The sequence below is a fragment of the Rhipicephalus sanguineus genome, chromosome 3 (assembly GCF_013339695.2).
Source record: "Rhipicephalus sanguineus isolate Rsan-2018 chromosome 3, BIME_Rsan_1.4, whole genome shotgun sequence".
Classification (NCBI taxonomy): Eukaryota; Metazoa; Arthropoda; class Arachnida; order Ixodida; family Ixodidae; genus Rhipicephalus; species Rhipicephalus sanguineus.
The window spans coordinates 53652132-53679074 of NC_051178.1; the positions used below are offsets into that span (position 1 = coordinate 53652132).

Below are 26943 nucleotides of genomic sequence, written 5' to 3' on the forward strand. Positions count from 1 at the left end.
TTGTATTATTTGTTTGCATTTCTTTTTCTGTTTGCCTAGTATTATATACGTCCCATTCCTGCTATAGCCCTGAATAGGACTGCAGCATGTATAAATAAAAATAAATAAATAAGTAAATTGGTAAAATTTAGATAGATGCCAAGTTGGCAATGTTTGCTCACAGCTTCATATATAGATATACACGAAAACAACTTACTGATTGAGAATTGATATGTTGTACTAAATCCAGAACTTCTACAGGGAAAATATCTCCCCTAACCCCCTGCCTGCTTGAAACAGCAACTGTTCCCCGAATACCTATCGCATTGACCTTCATCTTTAACCCAAAGCCAGTTCTTCACTTCCCGGGTCACATCTCAACGCCCGCCTCCTGATACTTGTACGTTGAGCGGAGCTAAAGCTAAATCGCTGAAACTCTTCCTTTGGCTACGCCACTGTTAGCCGATCAGCTACTCCTGCGGGTTCTGCGGCAGTAACCAGAGCCAGCATATAAACAGCTCATTGTCCATCGTGTGTTACTATCGTAGAGAAGTTTGTTCAACTGATGCGATGTTTTTCTTCGTTCTTAATAAATGTCATATTTGCGCAGCGCGAAATGAACAAGTACGTATGTGAGGACACAAAACAGGCGCCTGTGTTGTGTCTTCCCATGCGTCCGTGTTCATTTCGGGCTGTGCAAATATGTCGTCGCGAAATCATGAACTATCAGCGTTCTATCAATTTAATAAATGCCTTTTTCATTAGTTGGTAAGATGTTCCTTAGACACCAAGTTCACCTCAAATTAGCATAATGCCCTTGTGCTTTGTACCACATCACCATAGCCACAAGTCTACTGCGGCGGACCTGTGATGATGCATAATTAGTCGAGCAAAAAAAATCAAGCAACGGAAACAAAACCTCGGCAGTGCATTTAAGTTATACTAAGTAAGAATATATATGCCGTATATTGGAAACTAACGAAATAAAAGGAGACTGACACTGGACTACACTGCTATCCTTCGACAAAGGTTCCATATAGCAAAACAACATTCAAAAATATATTTAAGAGCACATGTTTTGGGGAAATTGTTGAGGTTCATTACTTAGAGCAGCGAGATGAACAAGGACAAGAGCGAGACGAGAACGCCGCAGTTGCCAGCAGTATCCCCAGCACTGCTCGAAGCTATATTCCTCTTACGCGGACCCGTGAGGAACAACTTAAAAACGATTGATGAACGAGCGAGTGAATAATTTTTAATGGAAACAAATAAGACAACGAATAGGGAAAGGAGGTACGCCACAGGCACTTGGTGGAGCTCAATGTCCAGCGCCCGATAGGCCTCGCCCACCCACTGGGCTTGTTCGAAGATAACCCTTTTTGTCCGTACAAGACAATTTGCATATCCCACTGCTCTATACAGGGTGAAGTGTTTATATGGCGAACGTCCACGAATTTGGATTATATTCCTTTGTGCGCTATTCCAAGATGTTTGCATGCAGTCCTAGTGTTCGTTCTCCAAGGGCAGGTGACCATTTCCTCAAATTTTTAGGTATCAAGATTAATACTATACCGAAAAATATATTCCATGATGCTTGAATTGCTCACCTCGAAAAACTTTTTCCAGGCGTTGTGGGTGGCCGGCGTCATGAGGTCTTCGTGGTTGGCGTTAGGACGTCGATGACCACTTGGCCAAGCTGGTGAAGTGCGCGGGCGTCACTCACGTATGCGATGGTGGAAGAGAGCGTTTTCTCGAGAATCTCGAGCACCCTGGGTACGTCGTCGAGCGCCTCGATCATGCTCGTGATCTCCTCGCCCACGAGGCTGCAGTGCGCACTGCGACAAGTGATATTTGTGTCAGGTGATATTTGTGACACACAGATATCACTTGAAATAATGATGTGCTTTGGCCTTTATGCCTAGCGTTACGACTTTTAAAACACCGGCAAAGATTTCTGTCATTGCACCAAGAAGTATAGCGATGAAGCGGGCAAAAAGCGGCAGCTGATAAGCATACTCCCTCGTGCGAAATGTGAGAGCAGCTGTACGCGTGTTTTCTGTTTGGCGATATATTTCGGCAAATAATTTGCGAGAGACATGTATGTACTAGACTTCGAAACTGCTCTTTTATTGCAGTATAGCTGTTAAGGTCGAGATTGGCCGTGTGTCGTAGATAGGATCATCATCATGAACCGGCAGGCGCCATCTTCGTTCTCTTCTTTATCGCCTTCCTGTTCTTCTTCTTCTTTACTACCAGAAGACGAGACGCCGATTTGTCTGGTGAGGGAGCATGACTTGACCGACGACAGAGCGAGTACAGAAGAGAGAAAGAAAAAGAACAATAGAGAGAAACAAATAAATAAATAGAATGAGAGACTTCTGGGCGAAAATTCGAACTCGCGTATCCACGATCCGAATGCGAGCGTGCTAACCTCTCGGCTATCATAACCTTGTGTAGTATACTAGTACACCAAGGTGGTGGGGGAGAGAAGGAGAGATGTCAGGGGTAGGTGAAGGGAAAGGAGGATGGGAGAAGGAGTACAGAGAGAGAGAGAGGTGTGTAAGAGAGAAATGAGCAAGGATAACGGAGAAAAATATAAAAGGCGAAAGACGGACTACACACTGATAGACATACAGAAGCAAACACAGAGAAAGAAATCGGGGAAAAAAGAAAAATTCTGAGAAAGAAATAGACAGAGAGAGAAAGAGTTAGAAAGCAACAAATACACACAGAAAAAGATAGAAGGCGAATGACCGACCACCGAGAGACATATATCGAGAAAGAAATAAATGGAAGAAACAGTGAAAGAGATAGAAGGCGAAAGACCAACTACACGCAGAAAGAGATAGATGAACAAAGACATAGAAGAGTGAAAGATAAAGAGAAAAGAGAAGGAATGGAAGAACGAAAAAGACAGGAAGAAAGAGACAGAGATAGAAAGAGATATCAAGCAATAAACACAAAAGAGAAAGTAGAAAAATCACCGCCCCAGCGCTCCGTACAGATGGTTAACGAGCGAAGCTGAGACGTGCGGCCCCGGTGTTTAGCAGTGGCTTGATCCCGACGGAACCAAAGTGCCGTTCGAGAAACTCCGCCGAAAGCGGGCGTTGGCCCCGACGATCGCGTTCTCCCATTGCCTCGTTGACGCTGCTCTGCCTGCACCGCCGCTTCCTCGGCTCGCCGTTGTCGCCTGTGTTCGATCTCTCCAGTTAGCTCGGCGTCGTGGTTAGCAGCATCCACCCGGCATTGGCGCTTGCGTTTCGCTTCGCGATTTAGCGCGGTTTCGCAGGCTGCCGGATTCTCGATAGTCAGTTGCTGCTTGCGCTTGGCCACCGGGTCGCTATTTGTGTCTGGACCATGGGCCCAGTGAACACCAATTCCCTCACGGTTCTGCTGTCGGCACTGTTCTTAGAAGGTTGTCTGCTGTTCGGGAGTTCGTACGCACCGTGGCTTGGCGATGTTTAAGTTGAAAGTTGAAACTGCTGTGCACGATCTCGGCGGCACGGCTGCGACGAAGTGAACGACGTCACTGACGGCGCAGCCAATGGCACATGCGCTTAGGTACGACGGAGAGAACGACGTCACCGACAGCGTCGCCAATGGAGAAGTTCCTAACAACATGCGGACAGACGAATTTTCGTTTCGCCTAGCCAAAAACGCGTTGCCGTAAAAAAAAGTGAAAGCAGAGCCATGCATAGTGCAGTATAGCAAGTACTGTTTGCCGCACCCTCCACGGTGGTCTAGTGGTCTGAATAGGACTGAATACCGGCCGCGGCGGCCGCATTTTCGAAGGAGGCGAAAATGCTTGAGGCCCGTGTACTTGGATTTAGGTGCACGTTAGAGAACCCCAGGCCGCCTAAATTTCTGGAGCACAAGAGGACGGCGCCACTAATAATCATTTCGTGGTTTTGAGACGTTCACTCCCAACAATTATTATTATTATAGTTTCGCATGTTGCGTAGAAACACTGCAAACATAACTTGCTGTGGGCCGTGTTTACTTGCTTGCTCGTTCCTTCCAGTTGGCTCAAACCCACAAGGCGGGATTGGCCAAAAAGCCGCGGTTTTTAACCGGCATGCGCTCTCTTTTTCATCCTCTGCCTCTTCTGCTTCTAGTCCTCTAGCTCTGCTGTGACCCAGCTGCGCTAATTTTTTAGTGCTCATTTTATTCTTTACTCTTTTAAATGCGATGCATTTCTTGGAGAACCTTTGGCACTTTCAGCATTTCTATCTATCTATCTATCTATCTATCTATCTATCTATCTATCTATCTATCTATCTATCTATCTATCTATCTGTCTATATGGCCACCTACGTCTGAGTGCTCTCGTGTCACCTTCTTAACTTGGTATAGGCCAAAGTTGGCATGGGAGGGAAAGAGGATTTGACGAATATGACTGTCGGTTCATCACATGAATAACGTGAATATCCTGTCGAGTATGTCGGCAAACCCTTTCGTCCAGACACGTGAGACACATACCCGTGTACCACGCGCCGCGGTGTAGGGGTATGCGCCAAAGGTGATTGATAGTTTATATCTACCCTGGAACGGCGAGAAGAGACATTGGTAATTTAAAAGGGAGAGTGTTAAGAGAAACCGACATAGGCTGCCTTGACCCGACGAATGGAAAGAATAAAAATTAGGATCCCAGCTGGAATTGAACCCAAGCAATCTGCGTGGCAGTTAGGTATTCTACCACAGAGCCACGCCAGGTCTATAAACTGGTTTGGAAAAACAGCCTATGCAGGCGTAATGTCGGTGTAACGTCAATTGTGGTTGTGGTGCTAGCTATCAAACTTTGCAAGAAAGCAATAAACACAACATATGTACTCCTGCGATGCAGGCGTCCTACGATGCAGGCGTCATATAAGATTGATTTAAAAGGGAGTCTACACTATTCACTTTCTTCCTTGGAATGATTGCTTATAACATGCGAACATCGTCCCCTCGGTTTGCCGTTTCGCCAGCGTTAAATGTACTCTCCTGTGGAGCCTACGTCCTTGGAGCATCATTTATTATACTTACAGTTCCAAATCTGAAAAGTTGAATGGTTTCCGCTTATGCATTTTCTGTACGTATTTTAAACAATAGCCTAAATAAAAAACTAGCTCTTTCTTTCGGAATTATCAGTTTTAGTTATACAGCAATATTTCAGCATGTTTCAGTAAACAGAAGTATTGGTTGTTTCGCAATACGTGTTTTTTTACCTTGTTAAGGATGCAGGTAACCTTCAGGCCAGCTTTCTCAGCTTACATCATTCTAAACACTTGTAATCACCGCGTCTAACCTTCAATAAGAGCTGTAGCGACGTTCGCCGGCTTGCACCCACCTGAATTCGGGGTCCGTCGACGAGAGCGTCCTGAGGCTTTTGCCCTTGAATTGCTTGAACAGCTTGATGTTATCGGGGTACTTGAGGAAGTACACGTTGAAGAGGAGGACGCCATAGTCCGGGTGTTCTTTGCAGAAGGCGCTCCACACGGTACGCACAGCCACCTTCTCTCGGGGCGTCATCCCCGTCGCATCCTGCGGTTCATCCTTCCGCCATAAGCGAGAGATCGCCTTTCCCATCGTGGAGAATGCGAGGCTGCGAGTTAATGATGATGATGATGATGATGATTTCCTTTATGCATGGCTCACACCCACTCTGGGGGATTGGCGAGTTAGCGCACTGCGCTGCTCTTCTTCCTCGTCTTCGTTGATGTGACCTCCGCAGCCAATTCAGCGCGAGCCGGAAAGTTTGCCACGCTCGATAACTTTGCTAATTCTGCTTTGTGACCATCCGATTTTTTGCAACTGGCTTATCCTTGTAAAGATAGATGCCGCTGCACTAGAACGGCAGAAATTTCAGTTACCAGACTGCGACGCTGAGTCCCCCCGCTGAACGTTTACCTTCACACCCCTGGCCTGACTCAGTCAAACTTTGTGCCTTTATTGCACTGAGAGTGAATGTGAGCAATCGTTCTCTTGAAGATGCCGAAGGTTCACGGGTCAATGAAAAGTACTGCAAGATCGAACCCTCCAAATGATCGGCTTGCATTATTCTACTCCGATGGTTCTTCCCTCTGGAGCTACCGTGCTGGATTTTAGCAGCAGAAGCGCTTGTGATTGCGTGTGCGATTTTTTACGTGAGTCAACAGAATGGAATTTGAACGTTATCTATCTTCACATAGTTTTCGACCATCATGGCTTATTACTACTATTTTGTTTCTCTTACAACTGAGTTATTTCCGAAACAATTTTCTTGTAAAGTTCTTATTTTCTAAAGCTATTTACATTCTACAACAACCCATTGCCCAATTCACGGGCGAACCCCCGGGCCGGGTCGGGCTAGGTTGCTGAGAAACATCCAACAAGCAACATAACCAAATACCTTCGAAATACGAGTGCGATGTTTTACCACTTCAGCTATGGCGGATGTCTTTTTCCGCGCCCACTCTTGGTCATTTCTGTATGCCCAATCATCGCAGCGTTAGCAAGCGCCACGCATGTTCATGGCGGGAAACCTATCTGTCTCACAAACTAAAGGAAGAAAAAGCGGAGTCAGCGACCACCGGAAATGTCCCGCTTACACGGACACGTTTTTGTGGCTTTCAAGATCTAAGCAGGCATGCAGAAAAATAAGGATTTTTCTCTTAATTCGGGAATTTGCACCCAGAAATGCAGTCGGTGGCATGTGTAGATCTAACGCGTGGAGTATATTTATACATGAGTCGCAGTAGACTGGACCAGAAGCGATGGTGACTTTCGATAATTCATCCCACAGATCGCGTCGCGCAAGCTCGAAAACCTTCGATAAGGTTCCAACAGCCGCGTTACCACGAGGCACTGCTGGCGCCGAGCCATAAACGCCCAAGAGTGGGATGGATGGATGGATGGATGAATAAAGTTTATTTTGGTCCCTCGGAACGCGCCCTAGCACGCTGCGGGCCGCTCCCACGTCAGAACACATAGACCAAGTCTCTGCTGCGTCGCGGCCCGTTCCACTGGCCATAGCTGTTCTTCGTGTGTGGAGGTGCTAATAGCAGCCTCCCATTTTGACAGCGTGATGACTTCGCCGACGCGTGACGCGGGGCACCGCCAGATCACATGTTCTTCATTCGCTATATCCGCTCATAATGAACATACATTAGTTGGCTGTATTTCTGGATAAAGTGCAATAGCGTGGGGTTAGGGTGCGCCCCGACCTGAAGTAGCCTGAGTGTCAGAACAGTGGGAGCAGCTGAAAAATAGTCACTGTGGATATGAAGTTTTCTTGTAAATATAAGGCCAACAGATAATTAGGCTGAAGATACATACTGGAAGTTATTTGTTGTTTCCTTAACGTTTATGAAGAAAACGACAATCAAAATACTAAGAGAGCTTGCCGCCTGTGACGACCAAACGCAGAACTATTTTATTAAGTAAACGTTGCACAAACAGTTGTTCTGTGGCACCTGACTGCTTCCCTGTTCACGTTCACGTGCATTTGTGTACAGTACTCAGAGACTGAAAAGGGAAATTGAAGGCTAAGTAACGCACATGCTTCCGTTTCCAGTGTCATAAGTTCGTGCGATATTGGCGTAATATTTAATCGAACATTTACATCAGAGCCATCATCACTAAGGGGCAAGATATGATACGAGTATGTCCAGCAATTGTTCATAGCTGTCGTTAAATTATAACTTTTTCCGGCATGGTGGTCACCCCAGGTAACCACCTTTTCTTCATTGTTTTTCTCTTGCAGCACACCAGCCCCTCGCGTTAGATGTTATACGGCACGTTTCTAAAGCTTTTAACATAGTGACAGAGATGATAGTACTTCGTTTGGGCATCAATGTTACGGGTTACGTCTGTTTTCATCCGGCTGCCATCGTCTTGAAGGCGCGCTACACGATGGACGGGTAGTTTAACACAAAAGTGTTTTATGCCGGGGTCCACCAAGTACATCCGTCACGGATATGACGTTGATAAAATGAACGCCAACGGGTGAGAAAGAAAAAAAAAACAAAGAAATAGATACCCCGCTGGGAATCGAACCCACGACGTTGCGGCCGCGACGGCAAGCGCCCGGCGGCCTACCGACTAAGCTAACTCGGGAGATGTGTGACACGGCGCGAATGCGCCTTATATCTTTCACACATTCTTTTTCGCGGCGGGCGGAGCGGGGCGGTGCCGCCATCTGTGAGATGTGAAAAGAAGTAATGCTTCACGATCGACACTTACTAGCTCTTACTCCGAGATTGCACGCGATACCGGAGGTCATGGTTAAAGCGTCTCGATACCAGAGAGGTAGACTGGCCGCGCTGGCGTCGCCGAGGAACTCTTGACGCAGTTACGTTCTTTGCATTTGGCTTCGTGTTAGTGTGCGTCGGTTCATCGGAGTAGTGCAGCTTCCATGTGCACCAACGGGATTTCTTCGCCGCCGACTGCTTCAATAGGCAATATGCGAAATTAACAGCGCCATCTAGTGAACGCAGCAGGTACCCTATCCGCCATTTTGATGCTGGCGAGGCTCGACCACTACGCGCGGGCGACCCGCATGCGAACGTACGCGCTTCGACGCTTCGACTGTCGCAGTCAGATTTTTTTGCTGGCGAAATGCCAGTACACTGCTGTGTACCGCTGTGCAAGCAGCGCGGAGTCACAGACAGCGATGGGAGCAAGGTATGTGGCATGAATTACGTTTTTGCAGCGATCATTTATACGCAAAACAGGGTATGGCGTGCAGAAGCTTTATGGGCACATTCTAGGTTGCATGAATCTTCGCGGTGCACGGGCTGCACGAGAGCAATGCAGGACTAACCATTTTTCTGTGTTACGCAGACAGGCCGTGTTTTTATAGGTTTGTCAGCTTTGTAGCTAGGTGTTTTCACTACGTCGGGCCTCTCCACGACAGTGGTGCTCTTCGATTTACCGTCTCGGACTCACCGCGGACTCGCCGAGAAGCTGTCTGGCATTCGAATTTCCCTATGGCTTCGGGGAATCCTCGGACTACTCGCGGACTATCCGCGGTGAGTCCGAGATGGTAAATCGAAGAGCCCCGGTGATTCCCTGCAGTCGAGTGAAGAGTCCGCCGCTGTTGTTGGGGTAACTAGTGTGATAGAACCGAATTGTTAGGACGGGCTGTTTTGTAATGAGATTACACCATGTAGGTAGACGACGTAGAAATGTTATTCCTGACGGTGATTGCGCATAGAGACGTGTAGAGCTTCCGCTACTCCGAGTAACATGCCGTACACGCATCCTAGAAAGGCAGCTCGGTTGCTTGTCCGCGTTCAGGCTCCGTTGTGTCCGCAAGTGCGGTCACCGCGCAGCAATAAAACTGTCATTCGGAAGATGAGGGCTATGCCCACTTTCGAAGAGAAAAGTATCTGCTCAGGCGCTTAACTTCAGTTCCCCCAACGTGCGCGGTCGCAACTTTTCCATTCGGTCCTCTCTCACTGATTTTCCTTTACCAACGAAGTAAAATCGAAAAGATAGCGGGGCGCGCTGCCGTAGCTTTGGAAAACTGGCACCATGAGTATCGCCAGGGCTTGACTGAATGACGTTCTGCATGAGTTCAGAGAGGGGCAGTCCCATTTATTCGTGAGACTGGATTCATTCTCTGCATTTTAGTCTCTTCGGCTCAGTTGTGTTGCAGCTGCTTTGTTGTGTTGCAACTCACCTCACCTGAAAAATGTTTCATGTTGCATTATCAAACATACAGCTGTGGAGGCAGCCATAACTTAATTGTACGGGATTATGCCTTTTGGCTGCCTTAGACTCGCATCTCCTAGAAACCTTTGAAGCTACCTGGAGATAAAAAATAACTGATTTAAATTCCCCCGAGTGTCCACAAGTGACTAATGCCTCTTAAGGCTTGCTGTGAAGGGCCATATCTAGGAAAGGCTGCTAGAAAAGGGGAGTGTGCGCAGAAAAAACTGAGGGGGGGGGGTCACATTACAAGTGCATCATTAGTCCTGCAATGCACGTATTAGTGTGACCTCTATTCTTTGTGAGATGAAATTGTGATAGTGCCTGTGTTTGTAAACAACAAACAGCTTAGAGAAACCTAGCTCATGACGTCGCACTGAATGTTTGTTTGCTTATATCTTGTAGGTATCCTTCCACCGCTTTCCGAAAGATGCAATGATATACAAGAAGTGGATTATTGCGATCAAGAGGGATGAAGGCCCGGAATTTCAAGTCGGCAAGTCAACGAAGGTCTGCTCGAAGCATTTTTGGTCATCGGACTTTATACCTAGCGTTGCGAGTGGCCGCAGCCTCCTTCGGGACTCGGGAGTTCCGTCAGTTTTTGCTTTTTCCAAAAAAAAAGAAAGAACGGAAGCCCCCAAAGCCACGTGCTTCACCACAAGTAAGAAGCCAAAACCCGGTTCTAGGCCCAGGAGTGCTAGGCGATGAGCCTATGCATAGGCCAGATGAAGTGGAGGCAGCACCGGTAGGTCTAGAGGAACCCACTAGGCTCAACAGCTCACTTGAAGGTGAAAATGCACGTTTGGCCGAAACGATAAAACAGAAAAACAACGAAATCGCGCGGCTCCGAGACGAGTGTTGCCAAATCAAGGAGCAGCTTGTTGCTGCAAAAGGAATCATCGGGCAACTGGGCTTAGAAATGGCGTCCTTGAGTTGCCAACTTGCTGCTGAAAAAGAACGAACGGCTCCCTTCACAGTGGAACGGTTCAAGGACAGCGACGAAGACATGCTATTTTACACTGGGCTGCCAAGCTACAACCAGTTCAAGAAACTTCTGGTCTATTTGAAACCCGGTGATGATGGGTGCAACGTTCTACGTTCAGAACGTGCAGAAAGCGTGAACCCAGATCATGGCGAGGGCGTAAGAGAAAAGTAAGCACGGAAAATGAGCTGTTTTTGGTGCTAGTCCTACTGCGCCTCGGCCTGTTTGAAGATGATTTGGCTCACAGGTTCTGCATTGCCCAGTCAACTGTGTCCCGAATATGTACATCGTGGATTAACTACCTGTATGCCAATCTAGGCCTGTTACCTCTGTGGGCTCCTAGAAAAATTGTAGATGGTACAATGCCACCCGAGTTTAAGGAAAAGTATTCATCGACTCGAGTAATCCTGGACGCCACGGAAATACAGTGCGAGGTGCCATCATCCTTGTCCCTACAGTCTACAACGTACTCCCCATACAAGTCGAGCAACACATGCAAGGGACTCATCGGCGCCCTTCCTAATGGCCTTGTCGCCTTTGTGTCAGAGCTTTTCACAGGATCCAGCTCAGACAGAGAGTGTGTGATCAAGAGTTGTTTTTTAGACTTGAAGTTTGACGACGAAGATGCTGTTATGGCAGATAAAGGTTTTCGCATCGAAGATCTCTTGGAAAAGAATGGAGTGAAATTGAACCTACCGCCGTTCCTGAAGGGTGGCACATTCTCGCCTGAGGAAGTTAAAACTACAAAGGAGATTGCTGCTTTGCGGATACACGTGGAGCGGCGGATACAGCGGATAAAGGCATTCCACATTTTTGATAGACTCATACCGTTAACCTTGGCTCCACTGATTAACCAAATTTGGACTGTGACGGCAATCCTGAGCAACTTCCAGTCTTCTCTCATTCAACAGTCGAGTGGAAAACCGCAACAAGAGCCTTAGATGTGGCAAGCTAAAAAATTACGCCCACTGTCCCACGAGGGGATTCCTGCGAAGGATGCGGAGCGTAACGGGGCTCCATCTGAACAGCACTTTGCGACTTATCACAAAGTATATATTTTTGCAATGCACCAATGAAGCACAAGGGGTTTTTTTTCAGCGCGCGCACTTGCTTTCACGAGACGAGCCCGCTTCCACTTTAAAAGCTCTGAAGCGACAGTGTTGCCGGCGTCTTCCTGGGCGCACGATGCCCATTCATTCTAGTGCCCTGCCACTAATTCAAACTCCACTTATTTTGAACAATTTTATGGCCCCCTTCCAAGTTCAAATTAACGAGCTTTTACTGTACTAAGTTCTATTAGATCCTCAATTAGTCTTATTTCAAATGAACTTCGCCCGCAATGAAAAATGGTGGTTGTATGGGACCAAGAATCAGCGTGACAGCAGGTGCGTCCGTCAGGCAGCCAGTGCTGCTACCTTTATTTGGTCAGTCACATTTATAATACACTCTGGGCAACGCCCCTTAGATGAACAAGCGATAGCATCAAGAACAGTCAGGCGAAGCCCCTTGAGCTTATCGTGCGTAGCGCACGAGCGAGGCGCGATACGATACATCGTTTTTTCTCAGGAAAATAAACAAAGAAACTGCACTTATTTACATATGCGGGAAACACGATGGCTTGAGGTGGCACTTTATAACAAATGAAGAACATATAGAAACACAGAAAGAGTTCACGCAATTTGTTTAAAGTTTTTATCATATTCTAGTCGTCGTGGCGGTCTTTGCATTCTCAGCGACCTTCTGGGTGCTGGCGTTGGATTACTCAGTGTGCCCGCGGTAGCTGAGTCGTTACTCGACACTGTCTTCGACGTGGCGTGCAGCTGTCGAGCTATTGCTCCTGTTGGGAACACAGTCTGGCATTGGACCGCTCGGTGTGCCTGCGGTAGTTGGGTCATGATGTGGCACTATATCTTCGACGTGCCTCGCAGCTGTCGGGCTACATGGTTCTACGTTGTTCCCGTTGGGAACAGAGTCCTGCTGGAAGGATTCTCCAGTCGGTAGCAAGTGCTTGCGGTTGCGCCGGAGGCAGCGCCCTTCCTGTGTGATGACGTGGCACGACCTAGGATATGTTGACGGCTTCAGAACTCGTGCTTTGGTGGCCCACGAGCCGCACTGAACTCTCACAACGTCGCCTTCATGGAGTGGAGTTAGTGGCTGTGTTGATGATCGAGCCTGACTATGTTTGACGACTCGGTGGGAAGGACCACACTGGTAGTCGGGTAGCCGCGTCCGCAGCCGGCGACCCTGGAGGATCTCTGCAGGTGCCAGTCCGCATTCCAAAGGAGAGGTCCTGTAGACCAAAAGAGCCAACCAAAAATCCTGTTTAGCTTCGGTAGCCTTCTTAAGTAGTCTCTTCACTACCTGTACCCCCTTTTCAGATAGCCCATTAGAACGCGGGAACCCTGGACTTGAGGTAATGTGCTTGAATTCGTAAGTGCGCGCAAATGAAGCGAATTCACTGCTCGAAAATTGAGGACCATTGTCCGTTAGCACCTCCATAGGTATGCCGTAACGTGCAAAGATAGCACTAGTGGCGTCGACGACGGTCCTTGCAGTAGTGTCTCGGAGGCATTCGACTTCCGGGAAGTTTGATAATGCGTCGTAGACACACAAGTAGGACTTTCCGCCATAGCAAAAGAGGTCTATGCCTACGCGATACCAGGGTTGGTCAGGCACGGAACGCATCATAAGTGGTTCCTTGGGCTGGCTGTACGCGTATTTTTTGCATGTTGCACACCTCTCGGCGAATGCTGTAATTTCAGAGTTCATGCCAGGCCAGAAAACGAGACGACGAGCCCTAGCCTTACATTTGGCGATTCCTAGGTGCCCTTCATGGATCCTATGCAACGTCTCGCGCTTCATGCTGCCCGGAATTACGACCTTGAGCCCCTTAAACAATACGCCTCTAATGGAAGAGAGCTCGGGTAGAAAAGGCTTCAGCGGGCCCTCTATTGGTTCACCCGTAGTCAACTTCTGCAGCACTACTTTCAGATAGCTGTCTTTGGCAGTTTCCTCGGCAAGACGCTTCCACGTTCCCTCGCTGATAAATGAGGATACCGTACTTACGGCATGCACTTCTGCGTCATCCGTGCTGACGTCATTACTGCCTTCACTGCTGGGTGCTCTCGACAGCATATCTGCGAGCATGAGCTTCTTCCCTGGAACGAAATTCAGTTCAAAGTTATACCCGAGCAATCGCATGAAAAAACGTTGCAGCCTAGGTGGCATGTCGCCAATCGCTTTCTTTGATATGGCAATCAAAGGGTGATGGTCTGTTTCAATGATGACCGTTCGGCCGTACACGAAATGGTCGAACTTCTCGCAGCCGTATGTTATGGCAAGGGTTTCTTTTTCTATTTGGGAATGGCGCGTTTCCGCTTCAGACAGCGTTCTTGATCCGTACGCTACAGGCTTCCACGAGCCGTTGTAGTTCTGCAAGAGCGCGGCCCCTTCACCACTGCGTGATGCGTCACATGAAATCTTTGTTTCTCTTGCCGGATCGAACACCGCCAGCAACGGTGGGCTACTCAAGCTGTGGCATATTTGACGCCATTCTTCTGCGTGATTTGGAGTCCATTCGAACACCTCATCTTTCTTGATTATGCTGCGCAGTAGCTTCGTCCTCTCCGCTAATGTGGGAATAAACTTGCCGAAGTAGTTTACAACCCCTAGCATTCGTTGTGCTGCTTGCTTGTCGCGTGGCTCAGGAATCTGCAGCATTGCCTGAATGAGTGAAAGATTCGGCCTGATGCCTTCCGCAGAAATTACGTCGCCTAGGAAGCTTATCTGAGTGACGCCCACGACGCATTTAGCTGGGTTAAACGTTAGCCCTGCCTTTTCCGCAGCCTTCGACGCTTGCCTCAGTCGTTTGTCGTGCTCTTGCCTCGATGATCCCCAAATCAGTATGTCATCGACATAGACTTTAGTTCCAGGCAAAGCCTCAAAGATGTCGTTAAGGGCTTTCTGAAAGACCTCAGAGGCTGCTGATATGCCAAAAGGCAATCGCAAAAAACGGTAACGACCGAAAGGCGTCGCGACAGTGCAGGTTCTCGACGTTTCGTCATGCAGCGGAATTTGGTAGAATCCTGAATTGGCGTCTAGCCGCGTGAACACCTTAGCTCCCGCGAGCTCTGACTCGATATCTTCTCTCCTTGGCATTTCGAAGTGTTCGCGCTTGATGGCCTCGTTGATTTTACGCGGGTCCATGCACACACGCAGTTTTCCATCCTTCTTGCGCACTATGACGAGAGGGCTCACCCATTCTGTAGGTTCCGTGACTTTTATAATTATGCCTTCCCTCTCCATGCGATCCAGCTCCTTTCGAAGCGGCTCCCTCAAGACCAGCGGTACTCGGCGTGCTGTCTGGACGACTGGGAGTGCTCCTTCGCGCAGGACCATGCGGTAGTGGCGTTGGAGACAACCTGTGCCAGAAAAAAGATGGGAAAACTCTTTCACAACTCCATCGGAACTGTTTTGCGAAACGTTGTCGTCCACCTGTCGCGCGATTATTCCGAGCGTCTCGCATGCCTGCAGACCGAGAATCGCTTGAGCTCCCTTGCGGACAATGAAAAAGTCCTGAACGGAAGTACGGTCATGGAATGTCACTTCTTGCCTCACGATACCCATATGTTTGATCTCGTTTCCACCGTAGGAGCGTAGGACGGCACTGCTGGGCTTTACCTGCGGCTTGCGGTTCATGCTTGCGTACAACGCGGCTGGGAGCAAATTAGCCTGAGACCCCGTGTCCACTTTGAAAGCAATAAGCTTTCCTCCAACTTTTGCCGTGACTATCCAGTCTGATCGACTGCTTTTACTACCAATCGTGAGAACTTCAAAATCATCATCGCTGCCCTGAAGCTCACCTACTTGCGGCTTTGTTTTGCAGCAAACGGCAAAGTGATTTTAGGGGCGAAGCTCCTTAAGGCGGCACCCGTTCGTCCCTCGTAGTCGTAGTAGTGCGTAACCAGTCGTAACGCTAGTACCAGATCTTGACCTCCAAGGTGGTGCCGGCGGGAGATTTTTCCTGTGCGTTGTTGAACAATAAAAAATTCGCAGCGTGCGCGTTAACTAAAAGCCGAATTCTTCTGTCTCTCATTCCCCATTAGCAGCCATTGGCATGTTCCAGTAGGAAACGTTAGTAGAAGTGTAAGTGTTAGCTAAAAGCCGACTTCTTGTGTCTCTCATTCCCATTAGCAGCCATTGTTTACCTCCAAGGTAGTGCCTGGTGAGATTTCTCCTGTGCGTGATTAAACAATAAAAATTTTGTTCAAAACGTCGTTGATTGATGAAATAAACCAACGAAAGACGTCAGATGTTTTCTAAAAGCAAAACGAAAGAACGCCAGATGTTTCTAAAGCAAAACGAAAGGACGCCAGTTGCTTAACGAAAGACGCCAGATGTTTTCTAAAACAATGGTTTTCTAAACAATGAAAATTCACAGCGTGCATGTAAAATTAAAGTGAGCTGCAAGTCGTCATAACTCATCGAACCTTTAGTATAAACGCGCCCGATCTCACGTCGGTGATGATGTAATGGGCAGAATTCACGGAAGATTCACGGTTTACCGATGAACCTCCGCAGCTTTGCCCACTCATCATCATTCACTCCGTGGATATGCTGTGATTTTTCTTATGACACGCGCGGCATGTTTGTCCGTGCGCTGGGCAGTTGCGTGGTGCGTGCGCCCGGCCACACTTTCGGCATTTAAAACTCTTCTGCTGCTTAGCCTGTGAACTGCCACGTGTCTTGTGCACGGCGTCTACTGGTTTCTGCTCTCGTGTCGAGATTTCTTGGTTTGCTGCCGTTATCTCAGCTGCCTTGCATGCTGCCTTTGCAACGTTAACTTGTTGTCGGACAAAAGCTTTTCTCGAGTTTTAGCGTCGTTCGTGCCAAAAATAATTTGGTCTCTTATCATTGAGTCTGCTTTCTCTCCAAAGTTGCATGCTCCTGCTTTCATCTTCAAGTCTCGTAAAAAATGTTCAAAAGGCTCACCTGGTTCTTGCTTTCGGGTACAGAACAGATAACGCTGATGTACCTCATTGACTTGTGAAGCACAGTAGTCGTCGAACTTCTTGATTACCACGTCATAGTCATCCTTGTCCTGGCCTTCGGTGAAGCTGAATGTGTTGTATACCTCGATGGCTTCTTCTCCAGCGACGCTCAATAGCAACGCAGTTTTCGTCGACGCCCCTTGTTTTATCGTAGGCTCTGTAGCTGTCAAAAAGAGCTCGAAACGTTGCTTGAAAAGGCTCCATCGCTTGCCTATATCGCCTTCGAACCGCAGCGGCTCTGGAGGCTTCACGAATTCCATGCCGGCATTCCTCGGATGGGCGGCTTGGGTTACGGCGTAAATGCTTCTGACACCATGTATGGGACCAAGAATCAGCGTGACAGCAGGTGCGTCCGTCAGGCAGCCAGTGCTGCTACCTTTATTTGGTCAGTCACATTTATAATACACTCTGGGCAACGCCCCTTAGATGAACAAGCGATAGCATCAAGAACAGTCAGGCGAAGCCCCTTGAGCTTATCGTGCGTAGCGCACGAGCGAGGCGCGATACGATACAGTGGTTTCTTTTTATGAACCCTCCAGAACATGCCCACACATCAGTTTTAACTACGAAAAAACGTTTTCAATTTCTGGCGAAGGACGTTTCTTAAAACAATGTTTAATGCTTACTGAATATTTGTGGAGGACAGCTGTAATGTGACCACACCAAGGGTTGTGATGCGCGGGGCAGTTTCGAACAGCTAGATAGAATAAGCTGTTGGCACGCCGTGCCTTTCGTGAATAAAAATTGAGAGAAAACTACTGCCTGGGTCAGCCACTTACATTTTTCCTCAAAATAGCCCTAGGTTTTTTTTCCATTCTCTATTTATCGAAGCTGAAATCGCCCTCCCCCCTACTGCCTACTCCCTAAAAGAAGGCAGCGCACCATTATTTTGTTTGTATATATCACATAGCCGTGTGACACACATGTTGCTCGAATTAATACAAATTAGGCAGGAGGCAGATAGAGGCAGAAGAAGACATAGAACACTTCCTTCTACACTGCAAAAATTATGCTGTTCCCCGTAAAAAATTCTTACAAACACTAAAAAGATTAGACAGACGGCCGCTATCATTAGCAAAAGTATTGGGTCCATGGCCAACTGAAACTCTTCAAAACATTGCTGCACGCGCGCTAGCACGGTTTTTAGAAGAGTCGGGAATATCAAAAACATATTGATTCACATTTGCAATTATTCTTCACATTGAGATACTTCTAGTCACATGTTTCGCGTTGCCTCTTGTGAATAAAGACAGCTGTGTTAAAATGTGTTTAAAGTGTGGGCAATGCCCAGTGACTTTTATGTGATGTGATGTTATCGCACTATACAAAGGACTGTGGCACTGTGGGTTGAACTCTTCGGCAAAGTGCAAACGATTCTTGTGTGTCTTGTGTGTGGACATTGTTGTCATCACGTGGACATTATGCATGACGTGTGAACATTCCTTTTAAATGGACATTGCCGTGAGTGAGTGTACTTTTATTTATAAGTTCGTGACGCTAATTAATTAGTAAGGGAAGAGGAGTAGCCGGAGCCATGTATAGGCACCAACCTCTCCTTAAACACATTTAATAAAAAAAATACAAATTATACATGGCTGCAGCAAAGCACCAACCAAAACGAGCAAAAAAAACAGGAAGTTAAGGTGAACAAGCTGTGAGGGAACAGACAAAAAGCTGTCTGCGCAGTGAGGAACTTTTAGAATACTTTTCGACATGTCCTTTCAGTACAAAGCTAAACTGCTTCTGTCCCAGATGCCTTTGAATATAGGCTGCAGGCAAAGCTTTTGCCACTCAAAGAAGGTTGCCGCTCAATTTCGAGCGCCACAACACATTTGAGTATTTGTGCCTCTTTTAAACTTTTCCAAAGGACTCTTGTAGTTATCTTAAGCGGCAAGACAAAAGCTTCTGATATAAGTGGGTATAAATACACAGAACACATCAGGAACGGGTTTCGAATATTGAAAACTTTTGAGTTTATTTTGCGGCAACAATGTCCTACATAATAATAATAATAATAATATCTGGGGTTTAACGTCCCAAAACCACGATATGATTATGAGAGACACCGTAGTGGAGGGCTCCGGAAATTTCGACCACCTGGGGTTCTTTAACGTGCACCTAAATCTAAGTACACGGGCCTCAAACATTTTCGCCTCCATCGGAAATGCAGCCGCCGCGGAATGTCCTACATATGCAAAGCTACTATGAGAAACACAAAATTTCAGGTATGCTCGGAATGTTTTCTAGACATGAAGGCAAAAGCCCAGCTGGACCTTGTGTGTAGCCTTTGTGTTATTTTCATAAAGCCGCTGCCTCACTTTCTACCATAGCTGCTCCCTTGCGACAGTGGTTCTGATGAGCGGCATTTCAAGCTCTCCAGCCTCCTCCACTGCAGCATACTTCTTGTGACTAAGCCCACGTGCATCTTTAACCATAGCGATGTGAAATTCAGCTCCGAGTCACAGCGACACATACTACAACGAGTGTCCAGGTCGTTCTACGATGTGCTTGATTGTCTGGACCTCAAAATACTTTTTGTACATCTTTCTGAACCCCACAATGTGACCTTTAAACATAGACCTCAATGAACATATACAAAACATGCAAAATTAAAAACACGACTAACCACACAAACTATCAGAAATAACCATCAATACACTAGCAAGTGCCCTACTACCTGGTACCCGCCGCGGTGGCGCAATGGCTGAGGCTGTACGCTGCTGAGCTTTACGACGTGGGTCCGATTTCAGTCCTCGGGCTGCTTTGCAGATGCAAGTGAAAGGCGAAAACCCCAGTGTGTCAAGATTTTGGCAAAAATTAAAGAACTCCAGATGGTCTAAGTTAATCGGGGCCCTCCACTACAGCACGCCTCATAGGTTAGGTGTAGCTTTGGCGCACTAAGCAGCCGAAATCTGGAAGCGTCACTGATTACCTCCTGGCAAGATGGGGCAGCATGTGCTCAAAGAAGAAGGCATCAAGCTTTTTGCGCATATCCTCCCACTCGTTCCTGTCGGACCAAATGCGCTCAATGCCAATCCACTTTTCCGAACACACGACAAAATCGCCCCACAAGCAGCCAGTGAGGGCCATCTGCCCAAGCACCTGAGCATAATACTCATGGTCTCTCTCCAGCTGCGGTTCACCATTTTCCCCGAACACCAAGGAAAACTTTCTTTTCTTCGCTTCCTCTGGCTCAGAGTCTTTCAGGGAATGGGGGCACTTGACCTCCAACACACCATATGAAAGTTCTTCCGGGTCGTACACGAGTCCGTCTGGTGTTGCACCCAACCAAGGGCACACAGGGTCTACCACAAGGCCGCAATGCTGCACTGACACATTGTGCCCGTAGCTGTTCATGACAGTTACATACCTATCTTTGGTCATGTTCTCATTCCTTATGCCGTATTGCACCGGACGGACGTGCGTGAGGTCCTTCGGCTCAATGAGGTTACGGAGGCCCTTCTCCGTCCATGCCTGCCGCCTGACGACTTGGCAGAAAGTTGACGCAGTCAGTCGATTGGTCCGTGCCTGTCGCCAGCGTTCACTGAGCCGCTGCTGCCTTGAGTTCAGCTCGAGGTCCCGAGCTTCGTCTTGTGACAGCTGGCTCTCCTGCACAATGTGGAAGTAAAAAATTGGCCGCGTATCTGCGTTCTTCGCTGCAAATGTCGTCTAAAGACGATATAAGAGGCAATGCGTGAGATATGGACGCCATCTGGCAATACGTCGGGAAACACGAGTGCTGTGTTGCGGGCTGGTAGTCCCGGCGCAGCGGCAGGCGAAGACCGGCGGTGACCAACGCGACCGGTGGGGACGCCGGCCAGCCCGAACACGCTGTTTGGCGCGATGCGCCGAAGCAGAAGAAACGCCCACACTCAACGAGTACTCTCCACAAACTCTCTTACTTACACGTCACCTGGGTAAAACAGGAATGCCAGAGCGGCGCCCCCTGTCATTCGTACAATGCAATACCGAACCGAAACCGAAACACAACATGAGCTTGTGCAGAGGGCACGGAGGAAGACAAGTTTCAGAGCAGTCGCATTTTCAGCGCACCTTAAGAAACTAGGGTTGTAACATTGTAGGGCGAGTAGGGCCAGAAGGACTGTCACGACGAAAACCTGCCTGCTCAGTCGTATTCGCCTGGAACGTTGGTGTGGCTTCGCGTTCCCTCCTCCGGTCCTGGCCTTTCCACAAAGCTACTGCCTAAGTACGAAGGCCCCTACCGCGTCCTACGTCAAGCATCCCCAGTTAACTATATGATTGAGCCTGTTCAATCATCTACGGACCACCGTCGTCGCGGCCGCGAGACTGTTCACGTCGATCGACTGAAGCCGCATTATGACCCACCAGTTGTACCTGTTCCTTAGGTCGCCAGGACGGCTCCTTTTCCGCGGGGGAATGATTTGTAACATGGTAGGGCGCAGACAAGAACGCCTGCGAAAGAAGAAGACGAAGACGGTTGTTGTTGGCGCTCGCGCTTGCTCGGCTTGGACCGCTGATCGCTTCAGCTGTGGCAATCTTTTAATAAACGCGTTACTGTCTCAACGTTAAACGCATACCATCAAGGTCTTTAAAATTGCGTATCTATGTATTTTCTGTTAAAGGAACACACCGCCTAATACTTACCTAGTGATGTTGCGCCTCAGATATGCGTAATGTTTGCTTTTTGATCAACAATGTACACAAGTATGAACCTAGTCAGCCGTTCACGATTGCTGGCCCTTGGGCAAGTGGTTCAACTTTGGCCGAGTGGTTGAATCAAGGGACGTGCCGACAAACAGAAAGACAGATAGAAGGACAGACAGAAGGACAGACAGAAAGACAGACCAAAATTTCTGCGTTTAAGTTCCCCAAGAAAGACTATCGTCTTTAATACAGCATGAGAAAGCGCTACAAACTTTCAACGGCTCAGAGCTTTCATACACTGTACTTTGACTACTAGCAAGACCCAATCAGCTTTCCTGCAGCCTAGCTGGTATGCCAATGTTTATTTTGGGTACCGTGCTCCACTAAGAAGATTAATAGCCAGTCATCAAAAGACAGATTTAGGAGCCACTTTTAGGAGAGTCAATGGCATGAATGGCAGAACAGCAGCAGCAATGGAATTGTGCTTTTCAATAAGAACAGGCAAAAAAGGAGCACAGTTCCCGGTTTTTCAAGCAAAGCTTGGATATCTAGGGTTCCGTATATTTTTGCATTTGGATATAGAAGCTCATGAGGCTGCAAAAGTTTTCAAAGCGCAAGGCAATAAAGAGAAGTCCCCACGTGTGTCCCCTCATGTTTAAAATGGCATATGCCGTGGATGGTGACCGCACACATAAAAAAAAGCAACGGGGTGTTTGTCTTCCTCGCAAAAGTAGCTAGAGATTTGGGCTTGAGAGTGGCACACACCCCAACCGAGGCATCGGTGTTTGCACCACGGAATGAATGCGCACCTGAGTCGGGCTCCACCACCTGCCGCCGCAGCGTTAGCGCCCGGTGATCCCTATTTAAAACTCTATTGTTACACTGCAGGTTTGACAAAATCAGAGGATATACAATCGACAGTGGCCCCAAGTTCGATTAAGTGTAAGTCTTGGTTTACAATACACTGATACATTGAAATGAATCAAAATACCGATATTGGGTGGTAAAGCTAGCAAATAGCAAATGTTAGTCTGTAGAAGCACCTATGAGTGAGACTGTTTAATAACCACACAGCTTAACATCCTTCAAAGTGTAGAACATAAAGCAATGATCCGCACTGATAAAATGAAGCACAGCATTAGTGCTGGGCTTGCCTGTAGTTTAAAATTGCTTAACCACTATCGTCACTGGGCCCATTGTCTTGGCATTTGTAACATTTGGTGGAAGCAAATAAGGCATTCATCATTTTCTCGCTCTCTCTTTTACAGAGGACTGCATAAGAATATTTGTATGCTGCATGTGCTCTACATCTAGGTCCACCTAATCAGTTAAAAACATGAATGGTACACACTCCACCATTGCAGAGAGAAGTATCTTTTCTAAACTGCACTCACACTCAACACCCTCCATTCTTCAGCCGTCAATCTGCCGGGCAAGGGTGGTTATGAGGCTCCGTCACTAAACAGAGTCAAAGCTGGCACTGGTGTCACGGTGGCTGCCCCTTGCGAAATGCTGGGTGACATCCACGTAGTGAAGCCTGCGGGGAGTTTTGCCTGCTGGTACGACAGTGCAGACGCCGCAGGCGCAGGCCCAAGCTTTGTGTCCACTGACGGCCCCCCCCAGCAGCAAGGAGAATGGCAGCAAAGTCGAAGGTCCCGAGGCTCTGGAGGTCCTCTCCCAGGCTATGGATCGCTTCAAGGTGTTGCTGCTCCTTTTGCTCCTCAGCCCGCGCATAAAAAAGTCGCACGGGCATTGGCATGCCCATGCCACCCTCACGTGGACTCCGCCAGTCCACGTTCTGCACGGCCATGGTCCTGATGCCTTGTCGTCGGGGGCGCCTCCATTGCTGCGGCAACTCTGTGCATGGAAGCTCTGGTGGTGCCTCTTTGAAGCCTTTCTGCTTCAGCAGAACAAGGAGGCGCAGAGCCGCAAGAATGTGGCTGCAGGCACCACCAGCCCCAGCGGGGCACTCCCAAGTAGAATCTGCCACTGCTCCACTGTCGCTTTTCAAAGCCAAGCTGACTTTGTATGGCCGGCCACTCTTCTTCTGGCTTCGGTAGCACGTCGCACGTGCATAGACAATCCCGAGACTGTAAGAGCAACAACAACAACAACAAAAGAACTTTGTAAGCTGTACACAGTCAAGTTTGTCATCTTTTTACCGAGTGCCATAGCACAAGTACGAATACAGCTGTCGTGGCACTTGCCATGACAGCTTTATGCAAAGCAACAAGGTTATGCAACCTACTCTCCACAAAGTACTGACTATGTCATTCGGGAAAACCCCTGCGCAGCTGACGTTACAGTGCAATAATACAAAACCTGCATGAAGTGCTTCGATGTGAACAACCTCTAGTGTAACATCAAAAACATTGCTTTTTATAGACGAGTTGGAAAACCACATGCCAATGCTGCTGAAAAATCTCCAAACCAACATGCACCGAATGAATCAGGTTTTTAAGGAGTCCCACTGTTAACTCACGTTGGTACTTGCGGTGGATCAGTTCCGTTCTTTGTAGCTCTCCTTGTAGACCCGTTTAGTCTAAATGTTTAGTGAACAAACTAGCATACGTCGTGTTTTATACAAAGCAGCATGCGTACTCGTAAAGGCAGCACATTAATATTAGACCAGTAATGCATACGTGCGGACGCAAAATTTGTTTGCGCAAAAACTGTTTTCATAGTACGAGCGATGTCCTTCGAGGCATGCACACTGCACCACCGGAACAGCTGCGAAGTTCCTGCGCGACCGCGCCTGCTGATCGGACGTGCTAAAAATAAACGCCAAACCATAGCGTCCTCTTGCCAAACCATAATGACAAGTTATCCAAGCACGTGAGCACGCGTAGTGAAAGAAACACGCAGTGACATGACCGACCTCGCCGAGAACGCCCGCACGACGTTAACATCGGCGGCACTATTTGTACGTTGCTCCAAGAGGAAAAGCACTCCATGCTTTCAGAAGGTTACATAAAACGTCGCTTACGTACCTTGTGTCACAGGCGTTGGTCACAACCGACGACGGCAAGGTGTACGCTTCCACGGCGAAGGCATAAGATTTGGTTTTGCTGCTTGGATGACGTCGGCGCCTGGTTTATTAGGTCTGCTACAGTGTCGTTCGAGATATGCGGCAAGTTTTCTAAACAGTTTGTCGACATCACATGTTCGGGCACTGGGAAACGTCTTGCTGTGGCCATCGCAGTAGCTCAGCGCAGTGAAGCGGGTGTTCAGCAGTCGTACGGCCGTACTAGCGAACGCGTTTCCGTCGACCGCTCGCCCACATTAACATGGCGGCGGGGTGAAAGTGCACAGTGTTGCCAGAGCACAAAGCTATTTCTCATATGGTCTATTGCGAGAGCACCGACTAACAAAGCTGCTGCAATATGCGTTGCAGAAAGGACGCGATTTCGACGGGCGAATGTCGTGCCTTGGTTGAGCGAGAGCAGCGCCTGCGAGACCGATGCCAGCGGGACGCACGCGTTTGCGGCTCAGGCTACGAACGTCTACCTCCCGTGTTGCTGAAGCGCAGTGTGTGTTATGTATGCATGAGCACAGGCGTCGGCTACCCATTACAAGAAAGTGCACACCGTGCCGTTTCTCTCCTTAATTGACGACGCTGTGAAGTGCATACCGGGTACCAGTGTTGATTATGGGCTAGTTAATATCATCCTTACGCGGGATTCACGATTCGCTGTGTCCAAATATATGTTCACACCGTCAGCTACCACAACGGTTTAATCATGATCATGGGCGTTAGTCGTCGCGATAGGAACATGCTGTCAACATGGGTGCATCCAGGTCAAACGGTGCTATAGCTGCCAAATACGAATTGACATTGTACAAGCTCTCATATATGACTACACAATGAGCACTACTTCTGTGAAGACACGTTTCACTTTCGTGTTATACCGATTCCTATGACGGAGGGATCAGCCATGTTTTTTTGCAGAAATGATACTATATCCGGTTCTTATTATGTTGATAGCTTAGGACAACACCTTTTTTAAATAACTAATACCAAGGAATCCAGAATTTAGGAGCTCTACTCAGTCAGCACAGAGCATTGTGACGCTGAAGTTGGTGGTCACTAGAGGGACCACCGTGCATGAAGGGTCTTAAAAGGCTGGTAATGTATTATTTTTTCATTACTTCTTAGAGGAGAAGTTTTGCGAAATAATTTAATGAGCCTTCAAGATTGAGACTGATGTGTGGTATATACAATGTCCCCGTGCTCCTGCAGGAAAAAAAAGCACTGTTTTTCAACCTTCCACCGAAACTGACTGGTAGACCACTACTGTATGGTGGTCACCTGAAGTCACCACCTCATATCTTTTGAACTAAAAGTGTCATTTTTTTTGCTTGTGAGAAAATCATTTTCTCAAAAAGAATTCACCGTTTTTAGCAGCAAACTCTGTTTCCTGCCAAAAATGAAGATCTGTGCATGAAAGAGTAAAATATGACGTCGCGTTTCAATGCGTGAAGATTGCACGTGTAGAACCCCCCACCCCCCCCCCCCCAAGAAACATGCGCCACACACCCCGCCCACACGCCAGTGTCACTCCTCATGCACAATCCTTAAGCGCCATCTAAAACCATCGCGAAATATTTTCACCTGTCTCAATAATTCAACATTTGTTTCGAAATCTCCCGGTGCTACCGCAGGAAAAGCCATAGTGATACTTTTTAACGATCTACGATTCACAGCCTGGCCGAAAAATCTGAGCTTTGTGGATCTCGTAATCTTCGCATGCATTCTATCTGCATAATGCTGAATATTTGCTTAAACGGTTCGACAATATATTTGTGCGTGCGCCTCTCTTGGCGCGTATTTTTCGAACTGGCTTTGCCTGTGTAAATCGCGTATGGAGTCAAGATGGTTTGTAATATGTCAGAAAAATAAATCACCATTTAACTTTTCATCTGCGTATTTTCAGTCTATTTCTATATGGACTTTGTGCTTGCTTCAATGAAGGATATTGCTACGATCTTGTGTGAAATATATGGTTGGAATAACTTTTTTTTCCTTGTCCAAATTTTGTTAAAGAGCCAAGTGCTCCTTTTTTATTCTGAATTTGCTGCTGTGTATGCACGACGATGTTAGGTTAAACGATTTCCGAACGCCGTGTTTAGCAGATTCTTCTCCGTTCCAGTTCAACTCTTCGGCGGAATATGGCTCTGCAGAGTCTGTGCAGTGCGCTGCCTGTTTCACAACTTTTAAATGCGAAGCATTTCTTAGCGAACCTCTGGCACTTTGAGCGTTTCTATCTACGTATCTATCTATCTATCTATCTATCTATCTATCTATCTATCTATCTATCTATCTATCTATCTATCTATCTATCTATCTATCTATCTATCTATCTATCTATCTATCTATCTATCTATCTATCTATCTATCTATCTATCTATCTAGCCGCCTACGTCTGGGTGCTCTCATGATCGCCTCCTTAACTTGATGTAGACCAAACTTGGCATGGGAGGGTAAAAGGATTTGGCAAATATGACTGTCGGGTGATGACATGAATAACGCGAAAATCCTGTCGCGTACGTCGTCAAACCCTTTCCTCCAGTCACGTGTGGCTCATACCCGTTTACAACGGGCCGTGATGTACGGGTATGCGCCACAGGTGATTG

General features: G+C 47.6%; 3 protein-coding genes and 1 pseudogene across 3 annotated transcripts; 1 reads left to right on the top strand and 3 right to left on the bottom strand.

Annotated features, from left to right (window-relative positions):
• Positions 1 to 1624: 1624 nt before the first annotated feature.
• Positions 1625 to 5490, bottom strand: LOC119385474 (globin-like). The gene is made up of 2 exons (XM_037652901.1): positions 5309 to 5490; positions 1625 to 1814 (listed from the first exon to the last, which is right to left on the bottom strand). The coding sequence occupies exons 1-2, from the start codon at positions 5488 to 5490 to the stop codon at positions 1625 to 1627; spliced, it is 372 nt and encodes a 123-aa protein (XP_037508829.1).
• A 5505-nt stretch (positions 5491 to 10995) lies between these two features.
• On the top strand, positions 10996 to 11574 carry LOC119385475 (uncharacterized). Its single transcript, XM_037652902.1, has one exon. The coding sequence runs from the start codon at positions 10996 to 10998 to the stop codon at positions 11572 to 11574; it is 579 nt and encodes a 192-aa protein (XP_037508830.1).
• A 944-nt stretch (positions 11575 to 12518) lies between these two features.
• LOC125757601 (uncharacterized) lies at positions 12519 to 15530 on the bottom strand. The gene is made up of 3 exons (XM_049413204.1): positions 15128 to 15530; positions 14891 to 15054; positions 12519 to 12923 (listed from the first exon to the last, which is right to left on the bottom strand). Exons 1-3 carry the CDS (start codon positions 15156 to 15158, stop codon positions 12810 to 12812), a joined length of 309 nt encoding a protein of 102 aa, XP_049269161.1. The 5' UTR covers positions 15159 to 15530; the 3' UTR covers positions 12519 to 12809.
• A 3472-nt stretch (positions 15531 to 19002) lies between these two features.
• LOC119385476 (uncharacterized) lies at positions 19003 to 24655 on the bottom strand (annotated as a pseudogene).
• Between the last annotated feature and the right edge of the window lie 2288 nt (positions 24656 to 26943).

Coding starts and splice junctions, on each gene's coding strand:
- LOC119385475 (XM_037652902.1), top strand. CDS start 10,996: ATGCCACCCGAGTTTAAGGAAAAGTATTCATCGACTCGAGTAATCCTG.
- LOC119385474 (XM_037652901.1), bottom strand. CDS start 5,490: ATGACGCCCCGAGAGAAGGTGGCTGTGCGTACCGTGTGGAGCGCCTTC. Junction 1,815..5,308: donor TCGACGGACCCCGAATTCAG/GTGGGTGCAAGC, acceptor CACTTGTCGCAG/TGCGCACTGCAGCCTCGTGG.
- LOC125757601 (XM_049413204.1), bottom strand. CDS start 15,158: ATGCGAGACGCTCGGAATAATCGCGCGACAG. Junction 15,055..15,127: donor TCGGAATAATCGCGCGACAG/GTGGACGACAAC, acceptor TTTCTGGCACAG/GTTGTCTCCAACGCCACTAC. Junction 12,924..14,890: donor TCACGGAACCTACAGAATGG/GTGAGCCCTCTC, acceptor TTTGGTCTACAG/GACCTCTCCTTTGGAATGCG.